Source organism: Prionailurus bengalensis, chromosome C1, assembly GCF_016509475.1.
Source record: "Prionailurus bengalensis isolate Pbe53 chromosome C1, Fcat_Pben_1.1_paternal_pri, whole genome shotgun sequence".
Classification (NCBI taxonomy): domain Eukaryota; kingdom Metazoa; phylum Chordata; class Mammalia; order Carnivora; family Felidae; genus Prionailurus; species Prionailurus bengalensis.
Genome location: NC_057345.1, coordinates 196,586,706 through 196,603,576, shown reverse-complemented (window position 1 = coordinate 196,603,576; position 16,871 = coordinate 196,586,706). Strand labels below are relative to the sequence as shown.

The 16,871-nt window shown below is 37.2% G+C and overlaps 1 protein-coding gene across 1 annotated transcript in view; it reads right to left on the bottom strand.

Annotated features, from left to right (window-relative positions):
- Positions 1–16,871, bottom strand: part of CPS1 (carbamoyl-phosphate synthase 1) — a 129,260-nt gene that overhangs the window by 84,636 nt on the left and 27,753 nt on the right. Inside the window, exons 4-12 of the mRNA XM_043577723.1 lie at positions 16,249–16,338; positions 14,273–14,329; positions 10,893–10,985; positions 7,986–8,075; positions 6,150–6,278; positions 5,051–5,157; positions 4,063–4,201; positions 3,360–3,437; positions 1,417–1,515 (exon numbers count right to left, since the gene is read on the bottom strand). Coding sequence (XP_043433658.1) covers positions 1,417–1,515; positions 3,360–3,437; positions 4,063–4,201; positions 5,051–5,157; positions 6,150–6,278; positions 7,986–8,075; positions 10,893–10,985; positions 14,273–14,329; positions 16,249–16,338 — 882 coding nt within the window. The remainder of the gene's footprint in view (positions 1–1,416; positions 1,516–3,359; positions 3,438–4,062; positions 4,202–5,050; positions 5,158–6,149; positions 6,279–7,985; positions 8,076–10,892; positions 10,986–14,272; positions 14,330–16,248; positions 16,339–16,871) is intronic.

Genomic DNA, 16,871 nt, shown 5'->3' with positions numbered 1-16,871 from the left:
ACATAGAAGGCAAGGGTACATGGATACACCTGCATATTCACATTTTTGCCTTTACAGTTCAGTGCCAGAAATATTTAAAGATAATGCAATAAGATAAAGCTCATATCTTGGCAACATACTGAACTTCTACAGACTGTTATGTGACTCCAAGGAAATAATGATACTGCTTAGTTTTGAGCCACAAGTGCCAAACCCTTCAGAAAAGAAAGATACTCCTGCTCACTGCAAAAGACAAGGACTTGGGAAAATTGGTTTGCCTCAACAAATATTTATTGGATGCCTGCTACATGCGAAGACACTGTGGAATCCCAAACTGTGTCTTTTTCCTCACCATTAACAAAAAGATACACGTCTGAAGAACATGAGTTGATATTCTGAGAAAAACACTATACTGTAAGTACATTGCTTTCTTTGACTACTAAGAACCCACCATTTTATTCCACATTGAGTGGGTAAATTACCTCCAATCTTTCCATCTCAGGCAAAGAGGCTGCCATGGAAATCCTTAAAACAGAGCATCCAACTCAAATTATCATTTTATGAAAACATATAATTCAATTATTTTTATTTATAAAAAGAGTCAATACGTATATATATACTTGAAAATACATATACACTCTTCTAAATTTTATATAATAATGATGTGGGTATGTGTGTGGTTTAACTATGAAGGAAATGGGTAGAAACCTTAACATATTAACATATGTATTTAAATAAATAAGGATTCAAGTCTTGTGCTATAGTAATCTTTATCCATTTGCTTTTTAGAGGTAAAATAGCATTATTCTATTGAATAATAACTCTTCTCATTGAAACAAAAAATGTTCTATCATCAATAATGATTCTGTAATCTGAACTGTATCTCAAGCGTACATAAGACTATAGCTTATTAAGTAATAAAAAATGTGTCAAATTTGAAACTAAAAGCCTATTCTTTATTAAATTATTGTATTACAAATTTTCTAGAAGTAAACTGTAAAAGATTTTATATCAAAACAGGAAAATTCCATCAAGAATAGGGGTGCCTGGGTGGCGCAGTCGGTTAAGCGGCTGACTTCAGCCAGGTCACGATCTCGCGGTCCGTGAGTTCGAGCCCCGCGTCAGGCTCTGGGCTGATGGCTCGGAGCCTGGAGCCTGTTTCCGATTCTGTGTCTCCCTCTCTCTCTGCCCCTCCCCCGTTCATGCTCTGTCTCTCTCTGTCCCAAAAATAAATAAACGTTGAAAAAAAAAAAAATTTAAAAAAAAAAAAAAAAAGAACAGGCAAAATAATTAGATGCTAAAATGATGAGTAATTACCATATCACTAATCATCTCTTATAGACATTAAAATGGTTAACATCATTCACTTAAAAAAATTATCATATGATAGAGAAAATAAAAAATACATAAACCAAAAAGAAGCCCGCATATACTGACCTCCACTCGAGAGGCAACCAGTGCTGGCTTTGGCAGAACCGATGTGATTGTGGTACCTTTCCCTTTTTTTATCAGTGAGAAAAAAGAATCAAACAGGTACTAGAAAAAAATAGAACCAACAGGTTAGAAGCTGCAAAACTCATCAGGTTACTAGATAAAACATAGTATGGCCAGTTAAATTTGAACTTCAGATAAGTAACAGATACTTTTTTTTTTAGGGTAAGTATTCATATGCACTATTTGGTTTTTGTTTTTCTGCCAAAATTGGCAGACTAAATATTTACTATTATAAGAATTAGATCAAATAAACATTTCTAATTGTTCACTTCAAATCCCATCAGAAGAAAGTTTTCAGCAGACAGTGAACATTTCAGATAATGCCTTCTGAGAATGTCAAGTTTTCATCCCCTTAATTAGGGGTTATTTTCTTCTAAATGTTTTCTTCTAAATAAAACTCTAGTTATACAAAAGAAATTAAAGCTATATTGCATATATGTCCTAAAGTTCAAAATAACTGGAGTTTGAAAATTTCTATCCACTCTAAAAATATCTCTAAAGTTTATTCTTAGCTTTACCAATGAATTTACTTCCATTGTTTCACTAGACATGACAAATTTCAACAAAAATATTCATTTTGTAGCTTCGGCAGCACAAAGAAAAAGGATTAAGTACTACTGAATGTTGCATGCCTTAATTTCAATGTTCCTAATCTGATGTACTAATATAGGCAAAATATTTAAATTTTAAATAAAAAGAAAACAGTATTCACCATGCATCAGGCAATAGTGTATGTCACCAAATTTTCCTTATGCTTTTCATCATGAGTAGGTAATGGTATACTGATTTGGGGTATTAAGAATCATTATTTCCTGGGATGCCTGGGTGGTTCAGTGGGTTAAGCGTCCAACTTCAGCTCAGGTCATGACCTCACAGTTTGTGAGTTCGAGCCCTGCGTCGGGCTCTGTGCTGACACCCCAGAGCCTGGAGCCTGCTTCAGATTCTGTGTCTCCCTCTCTCTCTGACCCTCCCCTGCTTGCACTCTCTCTCTCTCTCAAAAATAAATAAACATTAAAAACATTGTTTTTAAATCATTATTTCCTGATAATATTAAAAAATAAAAAGCATAAATATCTGAAAAGGCAATTCACAGGTGAGAAAGCAGACTTTACAGAGGGAAAATTCTGATTCTCTTCATTTTACCTAGGTGCCTTTTCTGAGAATATCTGCCGACAAGGAAGAACTGTCAGCATGACTAGTGGAGGCCTTAGAGTGTGGGGGAGGAAGTCACACCAGACTTTCCAGACTTGTGAGTGTCACCAGAAGCTTGTGTTTGGAAAGATGACTTTGAACACTGAACCAAAAAGTCACACACAAAAATAAAAATATTTAAATTAAAAACAAAATTCTTCTAAGCATTCCTTGTGGTTCTCTTCTTAAGCCATCTGACTCACATATATGTGCATGCACGCCCTCTCCGCTCCCTCATACCCCTGCCCTTCTTCCTTCTCCCGCTGCTGTTTATTCTCCCTTCCTGGCTATACAACCAGTTGCCATAGGGATTTTTGTGAAGTCACAGATGGGGGATTAAAATTTCATTTCAGTTATGAGAACAAGAGAGCAAGAGGGAATTCATTTGCATAGTACAACCATTGTAAATTTCAGAACTAAATATATTAGAATGTTAATGATTTAAGTAAAAATAGCATCACATCAGGTTTCGTAAGGGTTTTCCCACTTTAAATTTTAAAGAAGATAGAAATTTCCTCCATGATATTCATGGGGAAATTTTAATACAATGTGTGTGTTATCAAAGTATTCTTCTTGAAAATATTCTTACCCAAGATCATCTGGGCTGACTATTTTCGTTTCCCAAGTTTTCACATTAACACATTTCTGATTTTAAAAAAGACTAAGTGTACAATAGGTCTTATTTTCTGACATACCTCAGTGTCTGTTGGGCCTGGGCTGACCTCTGGGTGGAACTGCACACCAAAGAAGGGTTTGCTTTCATGCATAATCCCCTAAAGGAATAAGAAATAGGAAGAAATTCCTTCTGTAACAATGAATGTTAACCAGGACTGTGTACTACTTAGCGGACAATAAAGTCCAAATAAAAACACTAAGTTAAATGCTTAAAGACATTCTAGCAGCTAACAGCCATAATAAAAACAGGCCAACAAAGACTCAACCAAATGTGGTCCCCTCAATAAAAACAACTGATTTGGTCTATAGCCTTTGGGCCCTCCTCCCCAGGGTCTCAGAATAAACTCAAATCTTCTTATCTCCAATTCCTAAATTACTTCTCCAAGGGTCTTCTCAAAGGCTACTTCAGAGCTAAGTGAGTCCCAGAGACCCATATGGACTAGGTCCAAACAGATCTCCACCAAATGCCCATTAGCAATCGATGTGAAAGACAGTCACTGATTAACCACTCAAAGAGTGGATCTTAATGAGTCAACTGATGAGAGAATAAGACAGAAATGACTTTTTAAAAAGCAGAGGGCCATGGGAAATAACCTATAAGAGGAGTTCTTATACACACACACACATCAAAAAAAGCCCACATAAACAAGGTATGTGTATAACAGAGTATTAAAAGCCCAGCATTACTCATTGCCAACTGAACAGGTTTATTGAGGGCCCTACCTCATTGGTTTGATCGTTGACATTCACAAAAAGTGGTTTCCAGCCAGCAGGAAGGGTGTTGTCCAGGGCATAGCCATGATTCTGAGCAGTAATGAAAGCCTGTCTGTTTGTGATATTCAAAACAGGCTGATTCTGCCCTCTGGAGGGAAAAGGGGAGAAAGAATAAGGAAAAGGAAAAGTGAAGAGAAGAATATAAATACATTTGTTGTAAAACAGTGAACAAGTAAAGCCTATTAAAATGTGAAAGTTTCAATTGCCTAGTGAAAATTACTCTGTGAGAAAAGTCACAGATTGTTAATCCCAATAATTTTAGCAACAAAAATCAATTCAGGAAGCTTTGCTGTGTGTTAAATAGCAGGTCTATCAAACTTGTACAATTTTAGAAAAGGGAGAACTGCACTCATAACAAAAAGTTAAGAATTGCTCACTAGCTTAACAGAGAGACAAATATAAGTGATTTATTTTAAGGGAGCTAGGTAATTTTAAAGCCAGAGAGTGTGGGGGAAATAATAAAGAGATGACTCTGTCCTGAATTATTCTGAATTACACTTCATGCAGAGGGGGGTGCCGTGGAGGAAAGCTCCATATTAAATAAATTGGCATCATGTGGGGTCAGAAGTAAAACCAAGAGGATTGAAGACTTCCCGGTTCTTAAGTCACACTAGAGTCCTACAATGTTAGAAACCAGAACAGTTTCCCTTAGAATATCATTTGATATTCTATCATTTGATAATGTCATTTGATATTACAACCTCAATTTATGCCAAGGGAAGGAAAATAACTTTAAACGACAGCAACGTTATTGTTAGAGAAGGCTGCCTTTCAGAAATGTAATAAAAGTGGTATCGGGTAGTCAGACAACTGTGAACCATGTAATAGTACAGTTATCTGTTTTTTCTAAAGAAAATGGCATGTAGTCTTTTGCGTTTAGTTATTGACAGCATTGCAGATCCATTTTGACCTGTAAACAGAAGCATAACTATCTCACCTGTTGGCCATGGACATCTTGTAGGTTTTAGCACCAGCAGCCAATCCTGTTATTAAATTTCCTGTACTGATTCCAAACAATGGCTCCTTACGATCACTCTCCAAAACCTAATACAGGGAGAATTTTTATGAACTAGAGTACAGTCCCCGCACCCCCCCCCAAAATGCTGCCTCTGAAGGAATAAAAATGAAGCATCCTTTTTTTTTTCTTAATTAACAAGAAAATAGTAATTGAATAAAAAGTTAAGGCTATAGGGGCACTGAGGTGGCTCAGTCGGTTGGGCATCCAACCCTTGATTTTGGCTCAGATCATGAGCTCACGGTAGTGAGATGGAGCCCCTGTGCTGACAGTGTAGAACCTGCTTGGGATGTTCTCTCTCCCTCTCTCTCTCTGCCCATCTCCCTCTCATGTGTGTGTACTCTCTCAAAATAAATAAATAAACTTAAAAAAAGAGTTATAAATAAGAACATGAGGGGAGCCTGGGTGGCTCAGTCGGTAAAGCGTCCGACTTCAGCCAGGTCACGATCTCGCGGTCCGTGAGTTCGAGCCCCGCGTCAGGCTCTGGGCTGATGGCTCGGAGCCTGGAGCCTGCTTCCGATTCTGTGTCTCCCTCTCTCTCTGCCCCTCCCCTGTTCATGCTCTGTCTCTCTCTGTCTCTCTCTGTCTCAAAAATAAATAAAACGTCAAAAAAATTAAAAAAAAAACATGACTGACAAATTTGTAGCATTAGAATTCAATAAAATGTACTTAATAAACTAAATAAAATTTAATGTTTCTTTAGAAACCTGAAGGTGTTGTAGGTACCAAAGTCATGGTGAGAAACGTGAATTGTCATTTTACGACTGTACAGAGAGACACATTTGGACTGCTCTCTTGAATCGAGGACACAATCCCAGTTACTTTGCCTAAAGAAAGGTTCCTTTTGCCTCTGGTACTCTCTCCTCCCATACCGTGTCTGCTGACACTGCCTCAGAGGTCATAGACAGGAGTGGAAAAGAATATGGGAATACCTAAAATATATTACAGCCTTTGTGACAGTTACATAGCCGAGTCCCTCCACCTCACACACAGATACACACTATCCCCAGGACCACTGTACCTTTTTGACATTCTGAATTAGTGGTTGTGCAAGAGCTGGGTTCCCGGGTCCTCCGGCAATTAAAAGCCCATCATACTCCATGTTGGTGAAATCATGATTCCAGGGAACTAAATGCACTTCTGCTCCTCGCTAGAAAAGAAATGCAAAAATAATCAATTTAATAACATTTTTCTTTGCCAAAGTAGAATTTTGCCTAGACTTTCTCTTGATTAACCACTCCCTAATGGGGAAAAAGAATACATGATTCAAACGAATAATGCTGAGTGGAAAATTCTTTGGTGGCTCACTGTATTTTGTCTAATATAGATGGAGCCAGTGGTCAACAGAAAGTGAAGAAAAAACATGTTTAAAGTTTTGATCCTGAAAAAAATAATGTACTTTCCCATATTTCGGGAGGTTTCAGAGCCTAAAAAAATTCCTGACTGGGCACCCAGGAATATTATTTTCACAAGCTGTGGTAGAGAGTTATTTTAAAAAAAGAGAGAGAGAAATCCATTTTCTGCAAAATTATGCTAGTCTACCTCTCATCTTTTTCAATTTTGCTTTTTTTACCTGACCAAATTTTTTAGCAGCCTTCTTTCCTAGCGTTTTCTCATATTATCTGTAGTATATGTATTGTCATTGAATAATTAGAACTTTTGTATATAGAAGTGGGTAGGAAGACATCTTTGATGGTTTCCCTAGAAACATTTCCTGAGACAAGAATTTGAGAAAAAGAAGTTTATTTGGAGGGGTTTCTAAGAAGTGACACTGTGACACACGCCAATAAATTATGCATTATCAAGTTCTATAAACACCTAGAGCTTCAGCCCACTGAGGAACTCTGAGTGTGTAGACAATCCACTCTCAAGATAGTTCAGTCATGGGGCAAGAGATAGTTACACACTGAACTTCTCTTGACTTTAGGTAGGGGGTGCTCCAGGGATCATTAATTCTACAGTATTTCCTGCCAGTCAATAGGCTCCAACCAACTAAAGAGAGCCCTCAAGCAATGAAGTGCAGGCCTTTGCAACTGGAGGATGGGCTAAATGCCCTATGATGGTGAAATGAGAAAGAGATACAGATAGGCCATCGACAGCATCTGCTACTGAAGAGTCCATGCAAGTTTTTATTAATAAAATGGGCCAGAATTTAAAATCATGATTTAGATCATTTGACTGATACTCTCAAACGAAGAGAAGGTGAATTGAAGAATTCCTCTGTACTCACAACTATTTTGGTATTATGGAAATATCTGTGTATGTGCGTGTATGAGAGAGAGAGAGAGAGAGGAACAGAAACAGAAAGACATAGGTAGGGAGAGAAATGGAGAAGTGGGATAAGGAGAAATCCCAACAAAACAGTATTTAAGGAAACATTATAATGGTTACATTCTCCTGCAGAATTTTTAAGGTTTAATTTTAATTGGTTGCCTAAGAGTTTATATGAAGCAATGTGAAAGTTTGTACTCTATCAGGGCATGATCCCTGAAAACATTTGTCACATAATAATTGTACTCCAATGGAGGAGTTCTCCAACTGACTCTCAATTTTTGGTCATCTCTAAACTCAAAGAAAATAAGCATGGCATGTCTCAGAATGTCAGTCAATGAGTGATAAGAAGTCATCACTCTTCTGTTTGTGGCCTTTAAAGATTTTTTAAAAACACACTCCACATCTCTAATTTTAACAGGAATAAATTTTATTTTGTAGATCAAAGAGAGCAAAAAGAGAATGGATCCCCTGACATTCTGAGAGAACACATTAGCTTTCTCTGAAACAGAAAAAGGAAATCAGTTTCACACTAAAAAGATCCCTATTACAAATCCTCACCCTCGAGATGCAACAAATTACTTACCTTTACTAGAAGGCGAATTACATTGTTTTTAATGCCACAGTCTACAGCTACCACTTTTGTGGGGTTTCCTTTGCCATACACCTTGACATCCTGCCATTTGAAAACGCAGAGAGTGAGAGGGAAGGTCTAGCTGTGAGCAGCACACCAATATCATAAACACATCATATCATAACACCTGAAGATGCTTAGCACTTACATTGGTAACAGGGTGATTGCTGACTACTAGGGAGTGACTGGCAGTTAACAATCAATGTAGAAGAAAGGCACAGCAAGTGCCACAGACTGCACCTTTTCTTATGAAGCAAAGGGTACTTTGCTGTTTTACATAAAATGTAGATTACAGTAATAACAATGGTCCCTGAGAAATTGGTTGCTTCCATAGTTAACAATAATCTCTCCCATGATTTGCCTCATTAACAACCAGTGGCAATGGAATTTTCAAGTATTACCGCCTGATTCAGCACTAGGCAGATGCGGTAATAGATACATCATGCCTTAAATACCACTTGATCTTCAACTTGTAATAAAGGCTGGATGGGGTAGAGCTGTTGTGCATTAGGCTTATGCAGTGGGGCTAATGGATAAAATCAGGATGAGAATCGGATGATTGCTAAGCTAGTGTAGACCACTGGTCTCTTTAGGTTACTATGCATTTATCCGCATTGAAATGATAGGCTTCATAAAAGGATCCCCAAGCATATGATAATCATTACCTACATCTTAAGCACTGCTTGGAGTCAGACCCATTTTCACAGGCATTTACCCAAGAATCAGTTCCCCAAAGTCATAAAAGGAGAAATAATAGAAACAGAAAGCCTAGAGGACTGGGTGCCCACACGGATTTCAGCTTTGAGAATTAGCTAGTATATTCTGAATTTAGGATGATTTCAATGTTTCCAAAAAGTTTTAGATAAAAGTTGCAACCTGGATATTTGAACGAGTATTTTACTTTAACTGAAATATCTACTCTCTACTCTCCACTCTCCACACACTCTATAGAATGGCAAATGACAATCCTTAGACTGTACTTGAAAAAATACATATAAAGTTTGTCACATTTTTTCTTTAGCTAACTATCCTAAAGAAAAAATACCCCATTCTTTCCATGATCTGCAGAAATTATTGCTGAGCTGATCTATAAATGCTACAGATAATCTTTCTCATCACATAATTTGAAAAAGCATATACTTATTTTTAAACTTAGGCTTCTGCTACAAAATAAAGCAATATTACCATCTAGTTGTAGCTACATCAAATTGCAATTACAAGACAATGAATTAAGTTATCAACCATATCCAAATAAAACTCATAGAATATAGTCTGATACAAATATGCATTTTATCACAGTTACAATGAAATTATTTAATTGCACCAAGCATCAAGAAACAGGGCCAGTTTTCACCATTGCAATCTCTCTCTTCATATGATGTATATAAAAATACAGGTAGGTTCCTTTTTTTCTAGTCTCTACACAAATACATTATACGTTCTTCATACAGAATGACAGCAGTTTTAAGCAAGAATTCACAGACACATGAATATATGAATTTGTATTATGACTCTTGAAGAGAGGAATATGTTATGCAGTGTTTTTAACCTCATTACCACAGAATTTTTTTAAGGTGAATTTCTCTAGGTCAACATTTCTCACATGTGGAAAATCCTACACTAGATCCCCAAGGTAGCTCTCAATTCTAAAAGGAAAAATAGCACTTTTTCATGCTGTGTCTCAGACCAAATCACTTCACAGGGAAATGTCTAGAAAAAAATACAGAAAAATAGTTCCATGCCATTTGAATGGACAAATTTTGGAATTAAAAACAAGAGATTACTGCATACGGCATGATCAAATTTCAAATATATAAACAATTACATATAATTTAAAATTCACTGTCTTTAACAACTCATCTTTCTTATGCTTCAGCATCCTGTGAATGCATGTCTGAGCCCAACATCAAGGCTCAGTACTGATTGTCTAGGACCTATAATCCTTGTCTCCCATTTCCATGTGAATAGAAATAGGAACAGGAATACCAGATAATATCAACATGTGTTTTCTCTGAGGCTGACATGCTATTAATCAGGCAATTTTCAGTCCTTTAATAACATTTTCTTAAGAAAAGGCCCTGGTGGGGGCACCTGGGTGGCTCAGTCGGTTAAGTGTCCAGCTTTGGCTCAGGTCATGATCTCATGGTTCATGAGTTTGAGCAGTGAGTCGGGCTCAGTGCTGACAGCTCAGAGTCTGGAGCCTGCTTTGGATTTTGTGTCTTCCTCTCTCTCTACACCTCCCCCATTCGTTCTCTCTCTTTCTCTCTCTCTCTCTCTCTCAAAAATAAATAAACATTACTTATTTTTAAAAAATTTTTTTTTATTTTTTAAAAATAAATAAACATTATTTATTTTTTATTTAAAAAAGAAAAAAAAGAACCTGGTGGACCAAAGTTCTCACAGCTGGAATTCTTCATGAAATGTTGTTCTCCATAGCCATTCTGATTGATGCTAGATCAATACAAGTAAAAGTTACTAACTTTAAATTTTTGTTTTAACGTTTATTTATTTTTGAGACAGAGAGAGACAGAGCATGAATGGGGGAGGGGCAGAGAGAGAGGGAGACACAGAATCGGAAGCAGGCTCCAGGCTCTGAGCCATCAGCCCAGAGCCTGACGCGGGGCTCGAACTCATGGACCGTGAGATCGTGACCTGAGCTGAAGTTGGACGCTTAACAGACTGAGCCACCCAGGTGCCCCAAAAAGTTACTAACTTTAAACGGAATGATTTGTATATTTCAGATGCTATGAGATCCTTTTTTCCCTCAACTCTGGTGCTTCAGGAAGATGACCTCCGTCTCAGTGAAGATTTTGATATTACAAGAAATAAAACTACAAAATGTGAAGGGAAATCTCTCACCTTGGTTGAAACCTCAGCGATCAAATTCTGCTTATTTGGATCCACGAAATCCACAGACTGACCTTCAAATTCAATCTTCCCGAGCATGGTACCCTGTCAAATCAAAAAATTAGACAGTTAAAAGGGAGCAACAGTCAAGGTGCTAACAGGATCCATTCACAGGGACCTACACAGCAGCTCCAAGATCTAAATGTCTTTATAACTACTCAAAACCATCAGCAGAAAGAAGATCCTCATCTTCTCAACCTGGAAAGATGCATGGTACATTTTGAGAAATGCTTTGGGAAGTACAATTCATTTTTTTAGGGCTGAGATTGTGACCTGGAGTAAGCAAGATCAAAAGGCATCAGAATTCAGGCGTCCAAGCTCCAGACTGTGCCAATTAAACTATTTAGGCTACCTATTCCCTTAGTGCATATGACCTAAAGATAGTTCATGGGAGACATGGACAAAACAATCTATTGAGAAGAAAATAAGAAGTCTAAAAATTGTAGAAAATTGAAAAGAATGAGAATTAATTACATTATGATAGTAAAATTTATTCACAAAAAGATGTGAAATGCAGGCACCTGGCTGGTTCAGTCAGTAAAGCATGTGACTCGATCTCGGGGTTATGAGTTTGAGCCCCACATTGGGCATAGAGATAACTTGAAAGAAGAAAAAGAAAGAAAGAAAGAAAGAAAGAAAGAAAGAAAGAAAGAAAGAAAGAAAGAAAGAAAGAAAGAAAAAGAAAGAGGGGTGCCTGGGTGGCTCAGTCGGTTGGGTGTCCGACTTCAGCTCAGGTCGTGATCTCATGGTCTGTGAGTTCAAGCCCCGCGTCGGGCTCTGTGCTGGCATCTTAGAGCCTGGAGCCTGCTTCAGATTCTGTGTCTCCCTCTCTCTCTCTGCCCCTCCCCCACTTGCACTCTGTCTCCCTCTGTCTCAAAAATAAATAAACATTAAAAAAATTTCTAAAAAGAAAGAAAGAAAGAGAAAGAAAGAAAGATGGAATGCCAAGTAAGTCATCAATTTTGAGAAGAAGCATTGAAAATATTCACTGCTTTAGATATGTAAATGTCCAGGTGTCCTTAAGGACCTGAACTTTAAAGAATGTTTAGACCTCTCTGAAGTTTTCACAAATTAGCCTTGCTAGCTGAAGATGGCAAATGTTTTCTTATTATTAGCAATGTCTTGAGATTTACTTATTAGTAAGTCTAGTTTTTTTCTATTTAGAAAAATGGCATATTACATTTAGTAATCAAGACTTTATTAGGGGTGGGAGGGAGTCAAAATAATTCATTGATTTGCCTTTCTCCAAGGAAATTACTGCATTGAAGGAAAGAGAAAGAAGCTTTTGTTTCCTTTTGAAATGTATTCCTTAAGGGAAGAAGTAGTCACTTGGGAATGAGTGAGGGTAGAATGTACCAGCACATCATTCAAACATGATGGTTATTTCGATGTGATTATTAGACCGGAGTGCTATCTCACACTCTGGGAAAAAGAACTATAAACCACTTTTCACTTCCACGCTGGATTATTACATTTCGTGATGGTCTCTATTTACTCTTATCATCCAAATCACAGAATTCCTTGACCATGTTTATAGATCCCTAATTTTGAAATGTGGTTTTCAGTTCTCATTCCTTCTTTTTTTAAAGCATGCTGAATGAAATACAATCTTACCTTTCAACCTAAGATTAACAGAACAGAAAGTCACAAAATATACATTTTTAATATGAACCAACATAGTCAAATATAACCAACATAGTCAAATATAAGAGGCAATACTACTATTTTACCTGTGCTAATCCATTCAGCCTATTTTTTTAATGTTTATTTATTTTTGAGAGAGGAGTGTGTGCGTGGAGGAGGGGCAGAGAGAGGGAGACAGAGAATCCCATGGGTCTCCCGCTCAGGAACTAAGAGATCATGACCTGAGCCAAAAATCAAGAGTCGAGAGTCAGACACTTAACTGACTGAGCCACCCAGGTGCCACTATTCAGCCGAATTTTGAGAACATAACCACCTGTGATAAAAGAGGGTTCATCTTAAGCCAACATATCACATGAAGAATACAATATAGTCTTGTAAAGCATTTTTCCAAATCATTAGGCTTGACTATATTTTTATTCACCAGCTGATTCTGCAGCCCAAATTGAATTTCCCAATTTTATTCCCTTCCCATTCAAGTAGCCTTACCACTGTTTACTGCTCCCACAATACCACTGGGCTAAGAAAACACAAGAATCAACTTGGGATGTACAATCTCATTAACATCTATTCTCAGGAAAATTATGAAGGAGGAAGTAAAAGCAGAGGTGAGGGACAGGATATTGTAAACTCTCACTGTCCTCCTTCTAGTCACGGGTATGTGGTGTGCCTTATTTACAAAGAGCTGTTTTCAGAAAGCTGTTCTTTCTGTGTACAGAGATCCTATGTCAATATACTTTCTAACAGGGAGTCTGCAACAGATTTGCTTGAAGAATCCATTTCACTTTGCAAATGTATCATTTATTATTTTTTCTTTTTTATGTAATACAATTCAGTGAAAAAAATTCAGTGGCATTTGGGGAATTTAGTTCATGGTAGTGAAGTAAAGTGTCTTTGTGGTTTGGGATGTGAAGATTTTGTGTATGAAAAAAAATAGTGCCCTCCTCTCACAACAAGAAAAAGCAAGCAGATGGTGATGAGATATTGTCAAAGGAGGGGTCAGATGTTTCAGCTATGAGATGTGCCAACTAGAAGTTAAACTTACCTTTTATCACCTTGGTCTTTTGAACAGTCTTAAGAAAGAGTATATAATTGAGGTAACATATGCAGGGCTCATTGGACACACTTATGAAATAGAACTCACTAATTTCACAGATAACCACTCCAAGGAAACCGAACAAATAACAGGAAAAGTGTTGCACACTTTCTAGTTTACATCTTTCAGCATGCCAGCATTCAACTGAGGCAAAATTATTATGCACCTGGTTACCTCCTCCACTGGTCTCACTGTCACATGAGCTGACTTATAAAGGCCTTGACTCACTGGGATAGTGAACACCCAGTGGGCACTCAATATCCTGCTGCCAAGTGAATTAATCTCAAATCCATTCAGCAACAAACATCCCAATCAAGTATTAAGTCTGAAAAATTACATTAGAAATAGTAAAACAAGATGACAGAGGACCAAATGACAGCAATTGGCCAGATTTGCTCTTTCATACTGTTGGATTCCCTGAGCACTGAGAAAAAATATAATATTTAAGTTTATAGAGAGAGACTATAGTATATATACTATTTTTAATTTATATATATAAATTATATATGTATATATAAATATACATACACATATATAAAGAATTATATATACACATATAAAGAAACATAGGGTTGGCTAAAGATGATGATCATACCTTATCCCGAATTATTTTAGTCAGCATTCTTGTATCCACTCCATAAATTGCAGGGACCTATAAGAAAGAAAATTTGTAGTGACAGTGAAATTGGAGGAAATAAGATCCAGCATATTGTTTTCAAGTTACAAACTTAGCATCATCTATCTTCTTGAGCAGTAAATAATTTCCCTACTCCTTCCTTACTCTGACCCAGGGTGACTGTGTTGTCAGAACACGGTAAATTGCTGTTCCAGTTGGGAACAGGACTCTGAATACCCAGGACCTTCCACAGAATAAAAAATGAGAAATTCTGAACATCAATCTTCTGCTATAGTTTCGTTTCTTTTAACACAAGATGTTAAAGAGGCAATGTTATATACTTATATTATTCATGTATTTATATAGATAAATAATGGATTTGTGAACTGCAGAAGCAATCTTATGTAAATACATGCAAATCCATGTTTTGAGCCAAATGTTCCTACTACCTACTACACACTCAACACATTTTTCTGAAGGTGCTTGCTAACTAATCAGGATGTAATAAGTTTGCCCATCCTATTAGGAAATCAGGCAATACCACCATTTGTTTTCTTTTCTTTGAGTAGTTTGGATAGAGACAGATATGGTAAAATAAAAGGGCGATGAGTTAGGAATCCGAAAAATAAGTTCTAATTTCTTTTCTTCCACCATTTATTTCAGTGATGTTTGAGCAACATGTTTTTCCTCACCTGTACATACATAGAAGGAGGTGAACTGATTACTCTCTTAGACCCTCTTCTACTCTATTCAAAGTGCATTTTTTTTAATTTTTTAATGTATATTTATTTACTTTGAGAGAGGGGCAGAGGGAAAGGGGAAGAGAGAATCCCAAGCATGCCCTATGCTGTCAGTACATAGCCCCACAAAGGGCAAGATCTCACCAACTTTGAGATCTTGACCTGAGCCAAAATTAAGGGTTGGAGGCTTAACCAGCTGAGTCACCCAGGCGCCCCTATTCCAAGCACATTTTAAAAACAAACTAACAAGTCATGAATTAAGTTCTTGCTCAAACTGTTAGTTCTTACACAGAGCAGCTGTCATGTCAGTTCCCTAATGACACAAAGGAAACACTAGAGCGAGGGTCTCCTCAATGACCATTACAAAAATTAGTTGTCTGGGTAAGGGAAGTAAATTCAGATAATGGTTGAGAATAAAATAGTAGTAATTCAGGGGATGACATAAATGCTTTCTTCTCCCTTTCAAAATCTAGAAAGAATGAGACCCAGGAAGCCAAAATTAAGATTTCTTGATTTCTCAGAAAGGAGCAACATTTAGCCCCAATACACAGATGCTCATTGGCGTGGCAGAGCTTTCTCGGAATCATATTCTGCCAGTTACGGGCCCCGCACCAATCCAACAAAAAGCAGCTCCAGCAACACTGGAGATGAAGCCAAATATAGCGGGTCCCTTAACTTTAAGCACATCTGACATTCAAACCAGGAGAACCCTGTTACTTTAGTACAAAATAATACTTAAACTAAGGAAAGTATAAGAACGTTTTTAACCCTTTTCACGTACTACTTCAAATAAGATTATATCTAATTATGCGCCATAGAGGCACAACGTTTAAGCTAAAAGAAACTTAATAGCAATCTGTTTATGCTCTCATAAGAGTTAAAGATTTAGAAAGTGTGGTATGGTTACACGACCTGCACAAAATCACACAGCTAGTTGATGGTAAGGCTGGCACTAAAAGCCATTACAGAAATACATACCGTGGTCCTGGGTAAAAGGGGATGGGAAAATTAAGTGGCTCAAGAATATAGAAAATTCTAAAATTTTCTCTAGCCCCTTTCCTCAAAGAGAAGTGCTACCAAGCATGTGCCACCTAGTGGATTACACTAAAAATATGTGGTCCTCATGGTTTAGAAGAGAATTGGTCTGAGAGAGAGAGAGAGAGAGAGAGAGAGAGAGAGAATTAGTCCAGACAGTGCAGCCTGCGTATTTCTCACCTTTTCTTCTTGTAGCCACTGCCCAAGACTCTTGTTAGCCAGCCAGTGGTGGTAGTCATTGCTATAGTTCAGAACCAGCAAACCTGCAACCTAGAAACAGAGTTGTTTGAAAGGCGTGACCACGAAATATTACACAATTCTTGTGACTTGTCGTAACAGTCAGTTTGCATTTTTAAAAAAATACGAGGCTTAAAATCCTTGGGACTTGAAGGAAAAGGAACAGGATCAACATTTTTCTCTTAAAATACATCACTGTTGCCTTAATTACCATGTTGAGGAAAAGTCTTAGCCCAGTTGCTAACTCCTGTCCCCGACTTCTCAGCACCCTGGTACCTTTTCTCCATGGAATTTATCAATAATCTAGTTAATAATCATTTGTTTAATGTACATGAAGAATAAATAATTTTTGGCTACATTTAAAGGAGACTGAGAAATACGGGGAAAATTGTGAGAAATAGAATTAATCTAAATGATCAGTCCAAGTCATTCAAAAATAGAGTGGCAAAAAAAAACCACAAAAGAATGAAAACATAGAGTGATTAATTTGGAGTATACATTTTTTAATTGTTTATATGGTCCACATTCCTAATATTATCCAAATTTATTTTGATTAGGAAATCTTA